At 44.1% G+C, this 17239-nt stretch overlaps 1 protein-coding gene across 1 annotated transcript in view; it reads left to right on the top strand.

Moving 5' to 3' along the window:
* The window catches only part of ass1 (argininosuccinate synthase 1), a gene marked incomplete at its 3' end in the record, with an annotated part of 41708 nt that extends 28638 nt beyond the window's left edge, over positions 1-13070 (top strand). The window contains exons 10-13 of the mRNA XM_080509859.1: positions 1144-1228; positions 2589-2653; positions 9432-9563; positions 12910-13070. Coding sequence (XP_080365985.1) covers positions 1144-1228; positions 2589-2653; positions 9432-9563; positions 12910-13070 — 443 coding nt within the window. The remainder of the gene's footprint in view (positions 1-1143; positions 1229-2588; positions 2654-9431; positions 9564-12909) is intronic.
* Positions 13071-17239: the final 4169 nt, after the last annotated feature.

The following is a 17239-nucleotide window of genomic DNA, read 5'->3' as shown; positions in this document are numbered from 1 at the left end:
ACCAAATATATCAATTAATGCTGAACGTGAAGTAACAATAAGTAACTGTAACTGTGAGAAAAAGTAAAAAAAACACTTGAGGAAAGATGATAAATCAAGAGGCTGCACTCGTTTGAACGCTGTGAAATTGTAGGCAGGCCTTTATCTAATTCAATTACACACACGCCTTTGTCACACACACACACACACACACACACACACACACACACACACACACACACACACACACACACTCACACTCACACTCACACTATCTTTAGCACTGAACTGTTTTGTGAGTTTGTTCATGTGAGACAAAACCACCTGCAGATCCATCAAACACCCTCCTGTTGCTACGTCGCTCACACACACACACACACACACACACACACACACACACACACACACACTGAAGGCTGTGAATAAGCAGCTCTGTGACAGTGATTGATGCTCACTGGCTTTAAGTGGCTCCGCGGAGGAAGTGTGTGTGTGTCAGGAGCACGTGGATGTCTTAGTGTGTGTGTGTGTGTGTGTGTGCGTGTGTGTGTGTGCGTGTGTGTGTGTGTGTGTGTGTGTGTCAGAGGAGGAACTGACAGTTCCAGCCTTGTGTTCAGGTACATCTAAAAAAATAAAATAAAATGAAATATCGTTAAAAAAAAAAATCCTTTTCCCCCACAAATTTCAGAAAATTAAATCTAAATATTATATAGATTCATTTCACATAGAATTAATATTCCAAGCTTTTATATGTGGGGATTTGGATGATTGTGTCTCACGGGTAATGAAAACCACCCAAATCCACCGTCTCAGGGAATATGAATATTACATACATCCTTATTAAAAAAAAAAAAAAAAAGATTTTCAACATAAATAATTCATAATATTGTGTTTTGTTTATTTTTTTAATGTGTTTTTTAGGCCTGTATACCTGTTTGTGTCTAAAAGAACCTGGAAATGTGTGTATTTTATCTGCTGGACATTTAAAAGCAGAAGGTTTTCTTTGTTTCAGCTTCATTTGACGGACGTGAAGTTTTTCACCTGTTTTTTTAAGATGGAGATTTAAAAATTCCTATGAATGCTAATTTAGATTTTTTGGGAATTTCAGTTATTCTATTAAGCCTTAAATGACTTAAAAACGCTTTTGTTTTTTGTTTTTTCCCGCAGGAGTTCCGGTTAAAGTGACCAACGTGAAGGACGCGACTTCCAAAGACGCTCCTCTGGATATCTTCTTATACCTCAATGTGATCGGGTGAGATGGATGGATGGATAGATGGATAGATAGATGGATAGATGGGGATGATATGGGAGCAGTAAAAATTCACCATATTTTAGATTTATTTATTTAATTATTTCACATTTTCAAATTAAAAGCATCAATTTGACCCACAAAACGGGCAAAAAATAGCCAATCGTGGTAAATTTAAGTCCGTATGCTTGTTTATTTATAGTCATATTATATGAATATTTTAAGTTTTAACTGTGATGGTTAATAAAAGAAATGTGAGAAACGGCTGCTCTTGTGAAAGTTTCTCATGTATTTAGGTTTTTGTTTCGCTTTTTAATTTCGGGCACAAAATCAAAGAAACAGTTTGAAAAGAAGTGGGAAGAAGTTTTTTTTTACTGTCGTTACCTGAGAAAAATTAGAATCCCAGCTTTTCATAGAGCATCTTCCTCCTCTAACATCAGATTATAGAGCATCTTCCTCCTCTAACGTCAGATCATAGAGCATCTTCCTCCTCTAACATCAGATTATAGAGCATCTTCCTCCTCTAACATCAGATTATAGAGCATCTTCCTCCTCTAACATCAGATTATAGAGCATCTTCCTCTAACATCAGATTATAGAGCATCTTCCTCCTCTAACATCAGATTATAGAGCATCTTCCTCCTCTAACGTCAGATTATAGAGCATCTTCCTCCTCTAACGTCAGATTATAGAGCATCTTCCTCCTCTAACATCAGATTATAGAGCATCTTCCTCCTCTAACGTCAGATTAGAGAGCATCTTCCTCCTCTAACGTCAGATTATAGAGCATCTTCCTCCTCTAACGTCAGATTATAGAGCATCTTCCTCCTCTAACGTCAGATTATAGAGCATCTTCCTCCTCTAACATCAGATTATAGAGCACCTTCCTCCTCTAACGTCAGATTAGAGAGCATCTTCCTCCTCTAACGTCAGATTATAGAGCATCTTCCTCCTCTAACGTCAGATTATAGAGCATCTTCCTCCTCTAACGTCAGATTATAGAGCATCTCCCTCCTCTAACATCAGATTATAGAGCATCTTCATCCTCTAACACCAGATTATAGAGCATCTTCCTCCTCTAGTTCTATAATAATACACATTATTCAAGCATCCTAAGTGAGAGAGACATTTACAATTAATAACTACTTATTTTCTTGAGTGTAACTAATAAAGTAACTACTTTATATAAAGTCACTAGTGACGTATTCATGTGCAAATGTTCTATATTGTGTATCAAATCGTTTAATAAATGACAATACCGGCCACAATAGGTGTTTTTGTTTGTTTGTTTTGAATGAAAACAATCGGATCGTGACTCGTCTTTCCATGACGGCGACTGAACGGCGTGGTTCTTGTGTTTCAGAGGGAAACACGGAGTCGGACGCATCGACATCGTGGAGAACCGCTTCATCGGCATGAAGTCCCGAGGTGAGGAACCGAAACCTGGCGTTAGCTTACAAACAGGGATTTTCGCCATAAATATATATTTTTTTTTGCATTTCCCGGTTAGTTTTTAATAATTTTTTTTTCCCACCGTGTGGAGATTTCCTGCAATGTACAGTTATTTTATATGAAACGTTTGTTTCGCCGGGATAAAGCCTCACATGCTCCGCTGCGTTCACGCCGTCCGTCACGTCTCTGCACACTGGCGACGTTTTTCCCCCTCTTTATTTTACTTTTATTTTTATTTTGGCGGGGCCTGAAATCCTCTTTTTGTCGGGTCTCCCAGCGTGTGTGACTTGAAGCAAACATGTGGGCAGTCCTGGCCTCGTCTCACACACACACACACACACACAGACACACACACACACACACACACTCTCGACACCGTGATTGGCAAATTGAGTGGGCAGCGGACTGCGGCTGCGGCGCCACTTGGCAGGTAGAAATTGGAAAATGGGAAGCCCACTTTTCTCTCCCCTCGGCTGAACAAAAGATCAGAGCCGTTTCCTCCGCCACTGCCGCCGTGACGACGGGAAGAGGTGGAGAACGAGGCGCCCGGGTTGGTCGGACGGCGTCGGAATGGCGGCACAATAGGCGGCGGGGGGGGGGGGGGGGGGGGGGGGCGGGTCGCACTTATTTGTGTTGGGTCATATTTGTTTGTGTGTGGTGGCGGGGTGGGGGATGGGGGGGTCATGGAGGCGGTGGAAATGGTTTGTCAAGGGGTGTTGTCACTGTGCTGTGAAGCCGTCACCGCACTGTCAGACCTGTGACCCGTCAGGAGGAGGAGTAGGAGGAATGAGGAAGAGGAGGAGGAGGAGGAGGAGGAAGAAGCCATCTTTCAATGACAGTCGCTCACAGAAACGTCTCGACTCCAAACTTCGCCATTTAAAGTGAGACGAGACTCTTGAGCCTCTCCTCCGATTGTGAATGAATTATTTTAAAGGCGTCGTCACGTGGCGTGGTCACCTGGTGTTGTCATGTGGCGTCATGTGGCGTGGCGTGGTCGTCATGTGGCGTGGTCACATGGCGTGGTCACCTGGCGTGGTCACCTGGTGTTGTCATGTGGCGTCATGTGGCGTGGCGTGGTCGTCACGTGGCGTGGTCACATGGCGTCGTCACCTGGCGTGGTCGTCATGTGGTGTGGCATGGTCGTCGCGTGGCGCGGTCACCTGGCGTGGTCACCTGGTGTGGTCATGTGGCGTGGTCACATGGCGTGGTCACCTGGTGTGGTCATGTGGCGTCACGTGGCATGGTCGTCACGTGGCGTCGTCATGTGGTGTGGCGTGGTCACCTGGCATCGTCACCTGGCGCCGTCACCTGGCGCCGTCACTTGGCGTCGTCACATGTCCGGTCGTCCTAAAAATCGTGTTTAAATCAGTTCTTAGAATATTTTCAGAAAATTAATCAAACATGGAGTTCGTTCTGACACTTTTCCCACAACTGCTTGAGTACATGACATATTTTTGACACTGGTACGACTGATGATGAACCGTCAATCATAGCGATAGCGTAGTGATAGCATAGCGACAGCGTAGCGATAGCGTAGCAGTCCTTTGTTCACGTGAAAAATAAAAATACGACGGTGGAGCCGTCTACAAACATCCCCGCTGCAGAGAGACGCGTCCCGAAGATTAAAAATGTAAATACAGATTTGTTTATAAATCACACGGGGGGGAAGTTTATACTAGTACCCGTTAGCGGTTAGCGGCTAAATCAAACAGAGGTGTGAGACGACGACAGCGGAGCCCAATCAAAATCTCACGTTTTGGGGGTGATTCTGATTCTGGTTTGAAGAATCCAAACAAACATTTTTTTTTTTAACTGTTATAACTTTCAAACTCCAGATTTTCAGGGAAGCTTCAACTGCGGTCCAACACCAATAAACAAGATTTAAAACGTGGGAAAAACCGGGTGACGACTGCTTTGATATAATCGGCCGTCAATCGTTCCAGTAAATGATCGACATTCATAACTTACGAAAATAAATCCGTCTTTTTGACCACCTGAAATGCTGCGACTCCCCGTCCTCGCTCCCGCGGGACCTGGCGGTTTGGTGGTTGACAGTTTCTCAGAATAGAAATCGAACTCGGCCGTCCGTCGCTACCCGGGGGTCGGCAACCTGCGGCTCCGGAGGCGAGGCGGCGGCAATTATTCACTTATTCACACTGAATTATCAGGACCTGCACAAGTGAATGACATTGAATGCCACACCGCCCACACCTCTCTCTCTCTCTCACTCTCTCTCTCTCTCTCTCTCTCTCGCTCACTTTATCTATCTATCTATCTATCTATCTATCTATCTATCTATCTATCTATCTATCTATCTATCTATCTATCTATCTATCTATCTATCTATCTATCTATCTATCTATCTATCTCTCTCGGTCTCGCTCGGCTCTCTCGCTCTCGCTCACTTTATCTATCTATCTATCTATCACTCTCTCCTCGCTCGCTCTCTCTCACTCTCTCTCGTTCTCTCTCTCTGGCTCTCTCTCGCTCTCGCTCTCTCGCTCTCTCTCTTGCTCGCTCTCTCGCTCTCTCTCTCTGTCGCTCTCTCTCTTGCTCGCACTCTCGCTCTCTCTCACGCTCTCTCTCTGTCGCTCTCGCTCTCTCTCTCTCACTCTCTCTCTCGTTCTCTCTCGCTCTCTTGCTCTCTCTCTCTGTCGCTCTCTCTCTTGCTCTCTCTCACGCTCTCTCTCACGCTCTCTCTCTGTCACTCTCGCTCTCTCTCTCTCGCTCTCTCTCGCCTCTCTCTCTCTCTCGCTCTCTCTCTTGCTCTCTCACGCTCTCACGCTCTCTCTCTGTCACTCTCGCTCTCTCTCTCTCTCGTTCTCTCTCTCTGGCTCTCTCTCGCTCTCTCGCTCTCTCTCTGTCGCTCTCTCTCTTGCTCGCTCTCTCGCTCTCTCTCTCTGTCGCTCTCTCTCTTGCTCGCACTCTCGCTCTCTCTCACGCTCTCTCTCTGTCGCTCTCGCTCTCTCTCTCTCACTCTCTCTCTCGTTCTCTCTCTCTCGCTCTCTTGCTCTCTCTCTCTGTCGCTCTCTCTCTTGCTCTCTCTCACGCTCTCTCTCTCGCTCTCTCTCTGTCACTCTCGCTCTCTCTCTCTCGCTCTCTCTCGCTCACTCTCTCTCTCTCTCAAATTTCAATTTGAGCCAAAAGTTTTATCAGCCACAACCTCAGGGTTCAGGCCTCTGAGCCGCGGTGTTTTGGATTAACTGATGACCATGTTAACTGGTGACCATCTTCCTCCAGCGCCTCCTCTTCGCAGCAGCAGCTTTTAAAAACCCGGCCGAAATCCGTAGCCGAACGCCGTTTATCCGCATTTCCATCAAAGTTTAAAGTGTCGTAGCCTTTGTTCGTCTCATTTTAACATTGGCTGGTGGCAGAAGTCACAGACCCCAGTTAACAGGGGCACCAGAGAGACCGAAACACCAGGCAGTGACGCGCCATCGTAACAATCCACGTTTTGTAATATTAATAAACGTATTAAAAATATATACTATTTAAATTATTGTTGGGTTTTTAGGAACAATTATTCCGTCTTTGTTTTACCAGATTGTTTTTATACGTTTGCAGACGGCGGCGGGGGAAATAAAAGCGTTTCACGTCAAGGTGTTGCCCTTTTCAGGCCGGCTAAAGCCGCTGATGTGTGTTTTGATGACACGAGGCGACACTTTGGCCAAAGGGTCGGCGGGAGAGGTGGAGGGAATCCGGCCCTTGACGCCCTGCAGCCCCGGCTTCGCATTCCGCCAGTCACCGTATGAAAGATTAAAACCTAAAGCCCGACAGAACCGCGGCGGCGGCCGCCGCCGCCGGAGCTTAGCCAGATAGCGTTTCATTGTTTGCTCCTCTCCCGTTAAGCCGGCGCTCTTTTGGGAGGACTTAAGCCGAGCGGTTTGAACCCGTTTATCTGATGGGAATGTCCCGACGTGTCCTCGGCGGGGCGGGGGGGGGATCACCAGAACGCCACGAGGCCGTCGGGGGCTCGGGCGGCGTCCTTCTCGGGCTTTGCAACAATTAGCGGCGGCGCTAAGCCGCGCTTTTCGCCCGGCGGCCGATTCCATTTTTTTCACATCCGGGTCAGCGGGAGCGTTTGAAGTCAACAAGGTTATAACCTTTTTTTTTTTTTTTTTTTTTTGACTGACGAGGTGACAGGAAGTCGTGGTGCTAAACTCTTTACCGCCAAAGCATTGATGATCCAACACACAACTCTGCACAAATCAAGGCACACACACACACATTTGACATGAACATGTGAGAATTTGCATGTGCCGGTTTTTATATACAAACTCTGCACACGTACAAACAAACACACTGATATCACGACCTTTTTATTCTTTATGTTTTCTTTTCTTTTTCACCTTTATTCTTTTTTTTAATTTTTCCTTTTTTCTTCATATTTTCTTTTTCTTTATTATTTATTTGTCCCTTTTTTAATCTTTTCTTTATTTTCTTTTTATTCATTCTTTCTTCCCTTTTCCCCTTTTCTATAGAGTTTTTCTTTTTATTCATTCTTTTTTCTTTTAAATTTTTCTTTCTTTTCTATTTTTATTCATTCATCTTCTTTCTTTTTTTTATTTGTCCTTTTTGCTTTATATTTTCTTTTCTTTTTATATATTATTTATTTGTCCCTTTTTTAATCTTTTCTTTTCTTTTTTCCTTCTATTCACTCTTTTTTCCTTTTTAATTTTTCCATTTTTATTCTTTTTCTTTATATTCTCTTTTCCTCTTTATTCATTCTTTTTTTCCATCCATGATTTTTTCTTTTCTTTTTTTATTCATTCTTATTTTTCTTTATTTTTTAAATTTTTCTCTTTTTCTTTATATTTGTTTTTCTAAATTTTTCTTAATTTTTTTCATTTTTCCCTTCTTTCCATTTTCTATATATTCTCCTTTTTCTCTTAATTCAATCATTCTTTTTTCCATTTTTCCCCTTTTTTATTTTTTATTTATTTACCCCCCCCCCCCCCCCCATTTTTCCTTCTCCTGTGATTGAAACCTAATTTCAGTGGTTTGCATGTGAAAAGTGTGGTTGTTGTTCAGTCTGACGACACGACGAACCTTCACTGACGGAAACACTCAGCCTCTCTAAATATCAGCTCTCTATATAGAAAAATAACCATTGATGACCCCCCCATGCCCCCCCCCAACCCCCGTATTGTCAGATGTGTCTGGCAGCACTTTTCTCTACCTTCCTTTGTTTTAGGTGACGTGTCGCTGACAGCTTCATTTCTCCTGTCACGGACTTCACCCCCCCCCCTCCCCCCCCCCCCACCCCCCCTCCCTGTCCAGAGGGGGTAAATTGCAGGGTAGGCAGAGCCGTGGTCCAGACTGGAGGCTGGCAGGGGCCTCTACCCTGTCATTTGGCCCGGACAGGCTCGTATCCAGGTTTTCTAATCAGCGTGAAGGCTGAAGGCTTGTCAGTCAGCAACGTGAAGGCTGAAGGATCGTCAGTCAGCAGCGTGAAGGCTTAAGGCCGTCAGTCGACAGCGTGAAGGCTCGTCAGTCAGCAGTGTGAAGGCTGAAGGCCATCAGTCGGCAGCGTGAAGGCTGAAGGCCGTCAGTCAGCAGCATGAAGGCTGAAGGCCATCAATCTGAAGGCTCGTCAGTCAGCAGCGTGAAGGCTGAAAGCCGTCAGTCGGCAGTGTGAAGACTGAAGGCTTGTCAGTCGGCAGTGTGAAGGCTGAAGGCTTGTCAGTCAGCAGTGTGAAGGCTGAAGGCCGTCAGTCAGCAGCATAAATGCTGAAGGCCGTCAGTCTGAAGGCTCGTCAGTCAGCAGCGTGAAGGCTGAAGGCCGTCAGTCAGCAGCATGAAGGCTGAAGGCCATCAGTCTGAAGGCTCGTCAGTCAGCAGCGTGAAGGCTGAAAGCCGTCAGTCGGCAGTGTGAAGGCTTGTCAGTCAGCAGTGTGAAGGCTGAAGGCCATCAGTCGGCAGCGTGAAGGCTGAAGGCCGTCAGTCAGCAGCATGAAGGCTGAAGGCCATCAATCTGAAGGCTCGTCAGTCAGCAGCGTGAAGGCTGAAAGCCGTCAGTCGGCAGTGTGAAGACTGAAGGCTTGTCAGTCGGCAGTGTGAAGGCTGAAGGCTTGTCAGTCAGCAGTGTGAAGGCTGAAGGCCGTCAGTCAGCAGCATAAATGCTGAAGGCCGTCAGTCTGAAGGCTCGTCAGTCAGCAGCGTGAAGGCTGAAGGCCGTCAGTCAGCAGCATGAAGGCTGAAGGCCATCAGTCTGAAGGCTCGTCAGTCAGCAGCGTGAAGGCTGAAAGCCGTCAGTCGGCAGTGTGAAGGCTTGTCAGTCAGCAGTGTGAAGGCTGAAGGCCATCAGTCAGCAGCATGAATGCTGAAGGCCATCAGTCTGAAGGCTCGTCAGTGAGCAGCGTGAAGGCTGAAGGCCATCAGTCAGCAGCATGAAGGCTGAAGGCCATCAGTCTGAAGGCTCGTCAGTGAGCAGCGTGAAGGCCGTCAGTCGGCAGCGTGAAGGCTCATGGAGACGGTCACTTCTTCGCTGCAACGCGACTGAAACGCTACGACCAGGTGGGCGGGGCCAGTGTTCCCATGACAACCTGGCCCGTTTAAATAGTAGCGCTTGTATTTCAACTGATTTACGTCTCGGTTGCCACCGTGCGTCTCCGTGACCTTTGACCCCCGAACCGGACGGCCCACCGCCGCTACGGTAACGTCAACAACCGTTACAGTAGGACGCGTCGTCTCACGGTTGCTAGAATTTGCAGTCAGGACGTAGCAGTTAGCTAACGACTGGACTTCCTCTCAGGGATCTACGAAACCCCCGGCGGCACCATCCTGCTGCAGGCCCACCTGGACATGGAGGCCTTCACCATGGACAAGGAGGTCCGCAGGGTCAAGCAGGGACTCGCCGTCAAGTTCTCCGAGTTCGTCTACAACGGTAGGACTTTAACCCTTTCAGGACCGCCACACTGTGTGTGTGTGTGTGTGTGTGTGTGTGTGTGTGTGTGTGTGTGTGTGTGTGTGTGTGTGTGTGTGTGTGTGTGTGTGTGTGTGTGTGTGTGTGTGTGTGTGTGTGTGTGTGTGTGTGAGCATTTTTATCACAATTGTTTTGGGGGGATGGCCGAATTTGTGTGTGTTTGGTTTGTTTGTGTGTGTGTGTTTGTTTTTTGTGTGTGGGTGTGCTTTTGTGTGTGTTGGTTTGTGTGTGTGTGTGCGTGCGTTGGTTTGTGTGTGTGTTTGTTTTTGTGTGTGTGTGCGCGTGCGTGTGTGTGTGTGTGTGTGTGTGTTGGTTTTGTGTGTGTTGTTTTTTTTTGTGTATGTGTGAGACCATTTTTATCATAATTGTTTTAGGGGCGGTGTGTGTGTGTGTGTGTGTGTGTGTGTGTGTGTGTGTGTGTACATGCGTGTGTACTGGTTTCTGTGTGTGTACATGCGTTTGTACGAGCGTGTGTTGGTTTGTGTGTGTGTTGGGGTTTTTTTGTGTGTGTGTGTGTGTGCGTGTGTTTGTTTTTTGTGTGTGGGTGTGCATTTGTGTGTGTTGGTTTGTGTGTGTGTGTGCGTGCGTTGGTTTGTGTGTGTGTTTGTTTGCGTGTGTGTGTGTGTGTGTGTGTGTGTGTGTGTGTGTGTGTGTGTGTGTGTGTGTTGGTTTTTTTTTGTGTATGTGTGAGACCATTTTTATCATAATTGTTTTAGGGGCGATGGCCGAATGTGTGTGTGTGTGTGTGTGTGTGTGTGTGTGTGTGTGTGTGCGCGTGTGTGAGTGTGAGCTTTTCTTGGCTCAGGTATCTTAATCCCCCCTCCTGCTCAGCCTCCAGTCTCTCCTCCATCCACATAATAGGATCAGCGCCATTACAGACCGACTCTGCTGCTTCAGTTCTCCCCCCCAGAGACGGAGCGCACACACACACACACACACACACACACACACACACACACACACACACACACACACACACACACACAGGGGAAGGGAAGGTGCCACCTCCAGAAGCAGGGCAGAGATTAAGCCCGTTGTGGGTTTAAATCATTAATAAGTGCAGATCGCGGGGCGGCTTATGTTAACAACCCACCTGTCCTGTTCACTGAGCCTCACCTGGGCCGCCGCTAACGCAGGACGGACAGACACCGGAGAGGCAAACCGCGTGATTAACGATCAATTCAACGTCATCGGCATAAAATCTGTATTAAATATTAATAACACTGCAGTTACTTTTAATACATTGGTTGTTTTTGATCAATTAACCAGTCAAAGGTTCACGATGAAGGACGTTTCCACACCGAGTGGCCGATACATAAACATAAACACGACGTACGTGTTTTCTTTGTATGTAAAGTAAACAACACGTAGAGATAGTTTATTAGAATTAGATACCAAAATGAGAGTTGTGTAGTATGAGTGTATAAGATCTACAGACATAATAAGTATGAGATGAAACTAAATGGTACAAAAATACTGACGGGAAAAATCAAATCAATCAAAAATAAGTGTGTGAAACATTTAATCAGACGTTTGTGTTTAAATATTTGGACAAACTTGTTTCACAGCGCGAAGGAAACCTCATCAAACTTCTCATTTCTCATGAACTCAGTGGAGTCTGATGGATGTAAATGTGGGTCACACTCCCTCATCGTAGAGCATACCTTCTCATACCTTCTCATACCTCCTTATATATCCTCATACCTCCTCATATCTCCTCATATATCCTCATACCTCCTCATATATCCTCATACCTCCTTATACTTTCTCATACCTCTTCTCCCCTCATACCTCCTTATACCTTCTCATACCTCCTCATACATTCTCATATCCCCTCATACCTCCTCATATCCCCTCATACCTCCTTATAGCTCCTCATACCTCCTCTTATTCCCTCATATCTCCTCATACCTCCTTATACCTTCTCATACCTCCTCATATCACCTCATACCTCCTCATATCTCCTCATACCTCCTTATACCTTCTCATACCTCCTCATATCACCTCATACCTTCTCATACCTCCTCTTATTCCCTCATATCTCCTCATACATTCTCATATCCCCTCATACCTCCTCTTATTCCCTCATATCTCCTCATATCCCCTCATACCTTCTAATACCTTCTCATACCTCATGCTTTCTCATATCACCTCATATCTTCTCATATCTCATACCTCCTCTTGCATGTTTTATTGGACGTCTAACAAAGAAACTAAAGTGATCCTGACGTCTCTGGTTCAACAAAACAATCTCAGAAATCCAGGAAATGATGTTTGATGAAGTCAAATCAAGCTTCAGATCTGAAGTGGCCTCCGTGTGTCTTTGTGGAGGGAGGGAGGGAGGGATGGAGGGAGGGAGGGAGGGAAGGAAGGAGGGATGGAGGGAGGGAGGGAGGGAGAGATTGTGTCTTTGAACGTGACCAGACGATGAGGTGCAGGTCAGCCTGTGATGAGAGGAGGACCCCTGCTGAGTGGGGTGTGTCTGACCCCTGAACACTCTCACTCTCATCCCATCTGTCTGCGAGGCCGAGGGTGAGAAATGAAGGGGTGAGAAATGAAGGGGTGAGAAATGAAGGGATGAACCAGATTCACCTGGGATGGAAATGAGGCCCGAGCACAAAGAGGAGGATTTTAAACATTTACATCCAAAACCACTAAAACCAATCATCCTCTTTGAATTTCTCCAGTTTAGCCCTTTATTCTACTTTATTCTCCTTTATTCTCATTTATTCTCTTTTATTCTCCTTTATTCTCTTTTATTCTCCCTTTATTCTACTTTATTGTTCCATTATTCTCTTTTGCTCTGCTTTATTCTCCTTTATTCTCCTTTATTCTCCTTTATTCTCCTTTATTCTCAATTATTCTCCCTTTATTCTCCTTTATTGTCATGTAAAGAAAGAGAAACTATTTAAAAATGTGTTTTTTGTTAAAAATTTGATTTTTTTTTAATTGCATTGCAAAACGTTTGACGTAACTCCTCAATAATAAGTCCATTAAAGTGATATATTTAAAAAAAAAAATTAATAAAAAAAAAAAATGCAACTTCTTGAAATTAACTTTCTTTGTTTTATTTTGTTAACAAGAAACTACAATTGTTAAGTTTAATTGTTTTTTTCATTTGTTTACATTATGACTGTAGAATCAACAATTATTTTGTCCAAGATATGGACATTTTCCAGAAATGTGACGCGAGATCTGGATTTGACTTTCATTTCGTGTGATGAACCTGAGTTGGATAAATAACCCCCTCACCCCCCTCACCCCCCTGCCCCCCCCCCCCCCCCCCCCCCCCCCCCCCCCCCCGCAGGTTTCTGGTACAGTCCGGAGTGTGACTTTGTGCGCCACTGCATCGCCAAGTCCCAGGAGAACGTGGAGGGCAAGGTCCAGCTGTCGGTCTTCAAGGGTCACGTCTACCTGCTGGGGCGAGAGTCTCCCAAGTCGCTGTACAACGAGGAGCTGGTCAGGTGAGTCGAGGGGGGGGGTGGGGCCTATTGTGGGGGGCGGGGCCTGTGGGGAGGGGGCGGGGCCAGAACGCATTGACGGTCCTGCACATGAGCAGGGTGAACTCACAAAGACATCGCAGAGTGATGGGAGCTGTTCCTTTGGGGGGGGGGGGGGGGTGACACACACACACACACACACACACACACACACACACACACACACACACACACACACACACACACACACACACACACGCACACACACACACACACGCGGCCTCCCGAGCAGCGCTAACAGTGGGTTTGTTCAGGAGTCTGACCCCCACTGGCCCCTGGGCTGGCTCAACCCTGACCAGAGTAAAACCCCTCCATATGGCTCCCCCTCCCCACTTAAGACACACACACACACACACACACACACACACACACACACACACACACACACACACACACCCCGGAGTCGGAGAGCTAATGGTGTTTTCATCCAGAGGAGAGAAGGAGGTGATTTCACTGGGCTTTTAGGAGCAAAGTACTGGAGTGTCATGGTCGTTAGGCAGGTCAGGAAGAGGTGGAGGGAGGGGGGGGGGGGGGGGGTTGGTTGGGGGGGAGGGGGGGTAGAAGGGGGGCTCCCACAGTGAACCTTTCAGTTTCTTACACTGGTTTGGAAGCAGAAGCCGGGAAATACAAAACACACAAAAAATAAATCAATACGGCGGGCGAGAGTCTGTTGTCGTGTGTGAAAAGGGAAAATCGAGCTGAAACTGTACTTTTACCTGCTCTGACCTCATTCTGCTCCGTTTTCTGAGTCGATGACTCTTTTCAAAACGTCTTCCGGGGAGGACAGGAGAAGTTGTTTCTGAAACTCCAGCTTGAACTCTGTGAATTTCTTTCTCTCGCTCTTTTTTTTTCTCCTCCAAAATGAAACATTACAAGTTAAAAACATCACTTTTCTGAATTTAAAATAAAAAACAAATAAACAATGCCATTACGAAAAGCAGAGAAATTCCAGTTATTTACGATAATTCACTACAATTAGATGATAAAGTAGAATAAGAGAACTACAAATGTCCATCATGGGGGGGGGCGGGGGGCCTTTATTCACATAATATGGAAGTAAAAATGTGAATTGTTTTTGTGTTTATGTTGTAGAGACAATTTTATATATTTAATTATTTTTATATATTTATTTACATTTTTTATTTATTTATTTTTTTTATGTTTGTTGTACAGACAATTTTATTTCTTTATTTAAATTCTTTTATATTTTTTTATTTTTATTATTATTATGGGGGGGACTTTATTCACAAAACATGGAAGTAAAAATGTGAATTCTTTTGTTTATGTTGTAGAGACAATTTTATTTCTTTATTTATTTGTGTTTCTTTCTTTATTTAAATTTTTTATTATTAGTATTATTTATTATTTCATTTTTTTAATTCATTCATTTAAAAAAATTATATAATAAACATTTTTTATAAATATATTTTTATTAAATTGCTATTCATGTATTTATAATAAAAAATGTTAATAAATGTATTAATCATTAATTGATAAATACATGAGTTTGGGGGTGGTGGTGCCCCCGCCCACACACACCCCCACCCACACCCCTCCCCCCTCCACCTATGACATAAAGTAAGTGATGCCTGTCGCAAGTATCAAGTTGTACGTCACGTTATTAAGAGCAGTAATACCTCAGATTATGTAAGAAGGTGTGAATACTCAGTGTGTCAGGTTACGTTAGTGCAGGTCAGTGGTTCTGAGTGGGGGGGGGGGGGGGGGGGTGAGTGGGGGGGGGGGGGGGGGGTTGAGAGGGGGGGGGTTAATCCCTTTTCCCAGCACGTTTTTAGTTTCTTTTGAAATTTGGGGAGAGAAAAAAAAACAGCAAGACTGAAAGACGTAAATGGAGTGTGAAACTATGAATTATTTAGTGGCGACGCACGTTAATGGCTGAAAATGTAAATTAGAACAACAGACGGCCGCGTTTCTAAACAACCTTTTTGAAGCGGAAACACAAAACCTTTGTTGCGTTTCTGAGTTTCTGCTCTACTTTGCGACGGCGCTCGGGAACCTGAGAGTTGTTGAAAATGGTCCTCGTGCCGTCGCCGTGGAAACGGGTGAAGTGCAACTTTTCTGAAACGTCGCTACTGCACATGTGCAAATATAGTAGTTCTGCACATGCTCAGTAGAGACAGTCGCTGTAATAACTATCCAACTTGGTGGTTTTATTTTGACAGTCACTGTAATAACAATCCAACTTGGTGGTTTTATTTTGACAGTCACTGCAATAACAATCCAACTTGGTGGTTTTATTTTGACAGTCACTGCAATAACAATCCAACTTGGTGGTTTTATTTTGACAGTGACAAGAACAATCCAACTTGGTAGTTTTATTTTGACAGCCACCGTAATAACAATCCAACTTGGTGGTTTTATTTTGACAGTCACTGTAATAGCAATCCAACTTGGTGGTTTTATTTTGACAGTCACTGTAGTAACAATCCAACTTGGTGGTTTTATTTTGACAGTCACTGTAATAGCAATCCAACTTGGTGGTTTTATTTTGACAGTCACTGTAGTAACAATCCAACTTGTTAGTTTTATTTTGACAGTCACTGTAATAACAATCCAACTTGGTGGTTTTATTTTGACAGTCACTGTAATAGCAATCCAACTTGGTGGTTTTATTTTGACAGTCACTGTAATAACAATCCAACTTGGTAGTTTTATTTTGACAGTCACTGTAATAACAATAACAGTGTGTGGTGTTGTTACAAAAATAAACAACAGCACCCACTAGTGGCCCAACATGAAAACAACATTGTTTTCAAAGCGTTGTTGTGTAAACAGGCCGTAGTGTGAAATTAGGAGTTTATCAACAATTGCAGCTTTTAATTTAAGGACCTCCAAAGGTTCCGTTTATTATAATTTACTGTGTTTGGATCCAAACCGTCGTTAATAATGATATTTTAGAATGTGAAAAATTTAATTAGGCTTTTGACCCTAAATTACAGCTCGACTTTGAGGAGCAGCGATTTTCAGTCATTGAGGAGTTTTATTTACAAACGTCACTGTTTTACTCCAGGTACAAAAACACCTTTCTGCTGATTCTATACTTAATTCTGTTTATTTGCGTTTTTCTTCATACATGGAAAAAATAAAAAAATCACTTTTCTCAGGATCTCATCAGGCCTGGAGAAATAAAATACAAAAAAATGTTTCCAGTTCTGTTCAGATCTGTACTTTATTCCAGTTCCAGGAGTGACTGGAGGTTTTCTCGGAGCCGCGATTCGTCTGTGAAACTCTGGAATTCTCACATGAGAGTTTCTTAATGGAGGGAAGCTCATAATCCGAGCTGCCTGCCGCAAAGTGTTTTATCTCAAAGTCCTCCAGGCCACTGACAGATGGAGCCTCATGAAGGAGCTCATTTTACACACACACACACACACACACACACACACACACACACACACACACACACACATGGGCCAATTCGGCCATCGCTCCAAAAAATGATGATAGAAAAGAAATTTGTCTTATTAACAATAACAATCCAATTTGGTAGTTTTATTTTGACAGTCACCGCAATAACAATCCAATTTGGTACTTTTATTTTGACAGTCACCGCAATAACAATCCAACTTGGTGCTTTTATTTTGACAGTCACCGTAATAACAATCCAACTTGGTACTTTTATTTTGACAGTCTGTAATAACAACCAAACTTGGTGCTTTTATTTTGACAGTCACCGTAATAACAATCCAACTTGGTACTTTTATTTTGACAGTCTGTAATAACAATCCAACTTGGTACTTTTATTTTGACAGTCTGTTATAACAACCCAACTTGGTAGTTTTATTTTGACAGTCACCATAATAACAATCCAATTTGCAAGTTTTATTTTGACAGTCTCTGTAATAACCCAATTTGTAGTTTTATTTTGACAGTCACCGCAATAACAATCCAACTTGGTACTTTTATTTTGCCAGTCGCCATAATAACAATCCAATTTGGTACTTTTATTTTGACAGTCGCCATAATAACAATCCAATTTGCAAGTTTTATTTCGACAGTCTCTGTAATAACAACCCAACTTGGTAGTTTTATTTTGACAGTCACCATAATAACAATCCAACTTGGTACTTTTATTTTGACAGTCACTAAAAACAAGTGTTTGCATGGAGCCATTTCCTC

This window comes from Blennius ocellaris (genome assembly GCF_963422515.1).
Source record: "Blennius ocellaris genome assembly, chromosome: 15".
In the NCBI taxonomy this organism is placed as follows: Eukaryota; Metazoa; Chordata; class Actinopteri; order Blenniiformes; family Blenniidae; genus Blennius; species Blennius ocellaris.
This window is presented reverse-complemented; position numbering and strand designations above follow the sequence as displayed.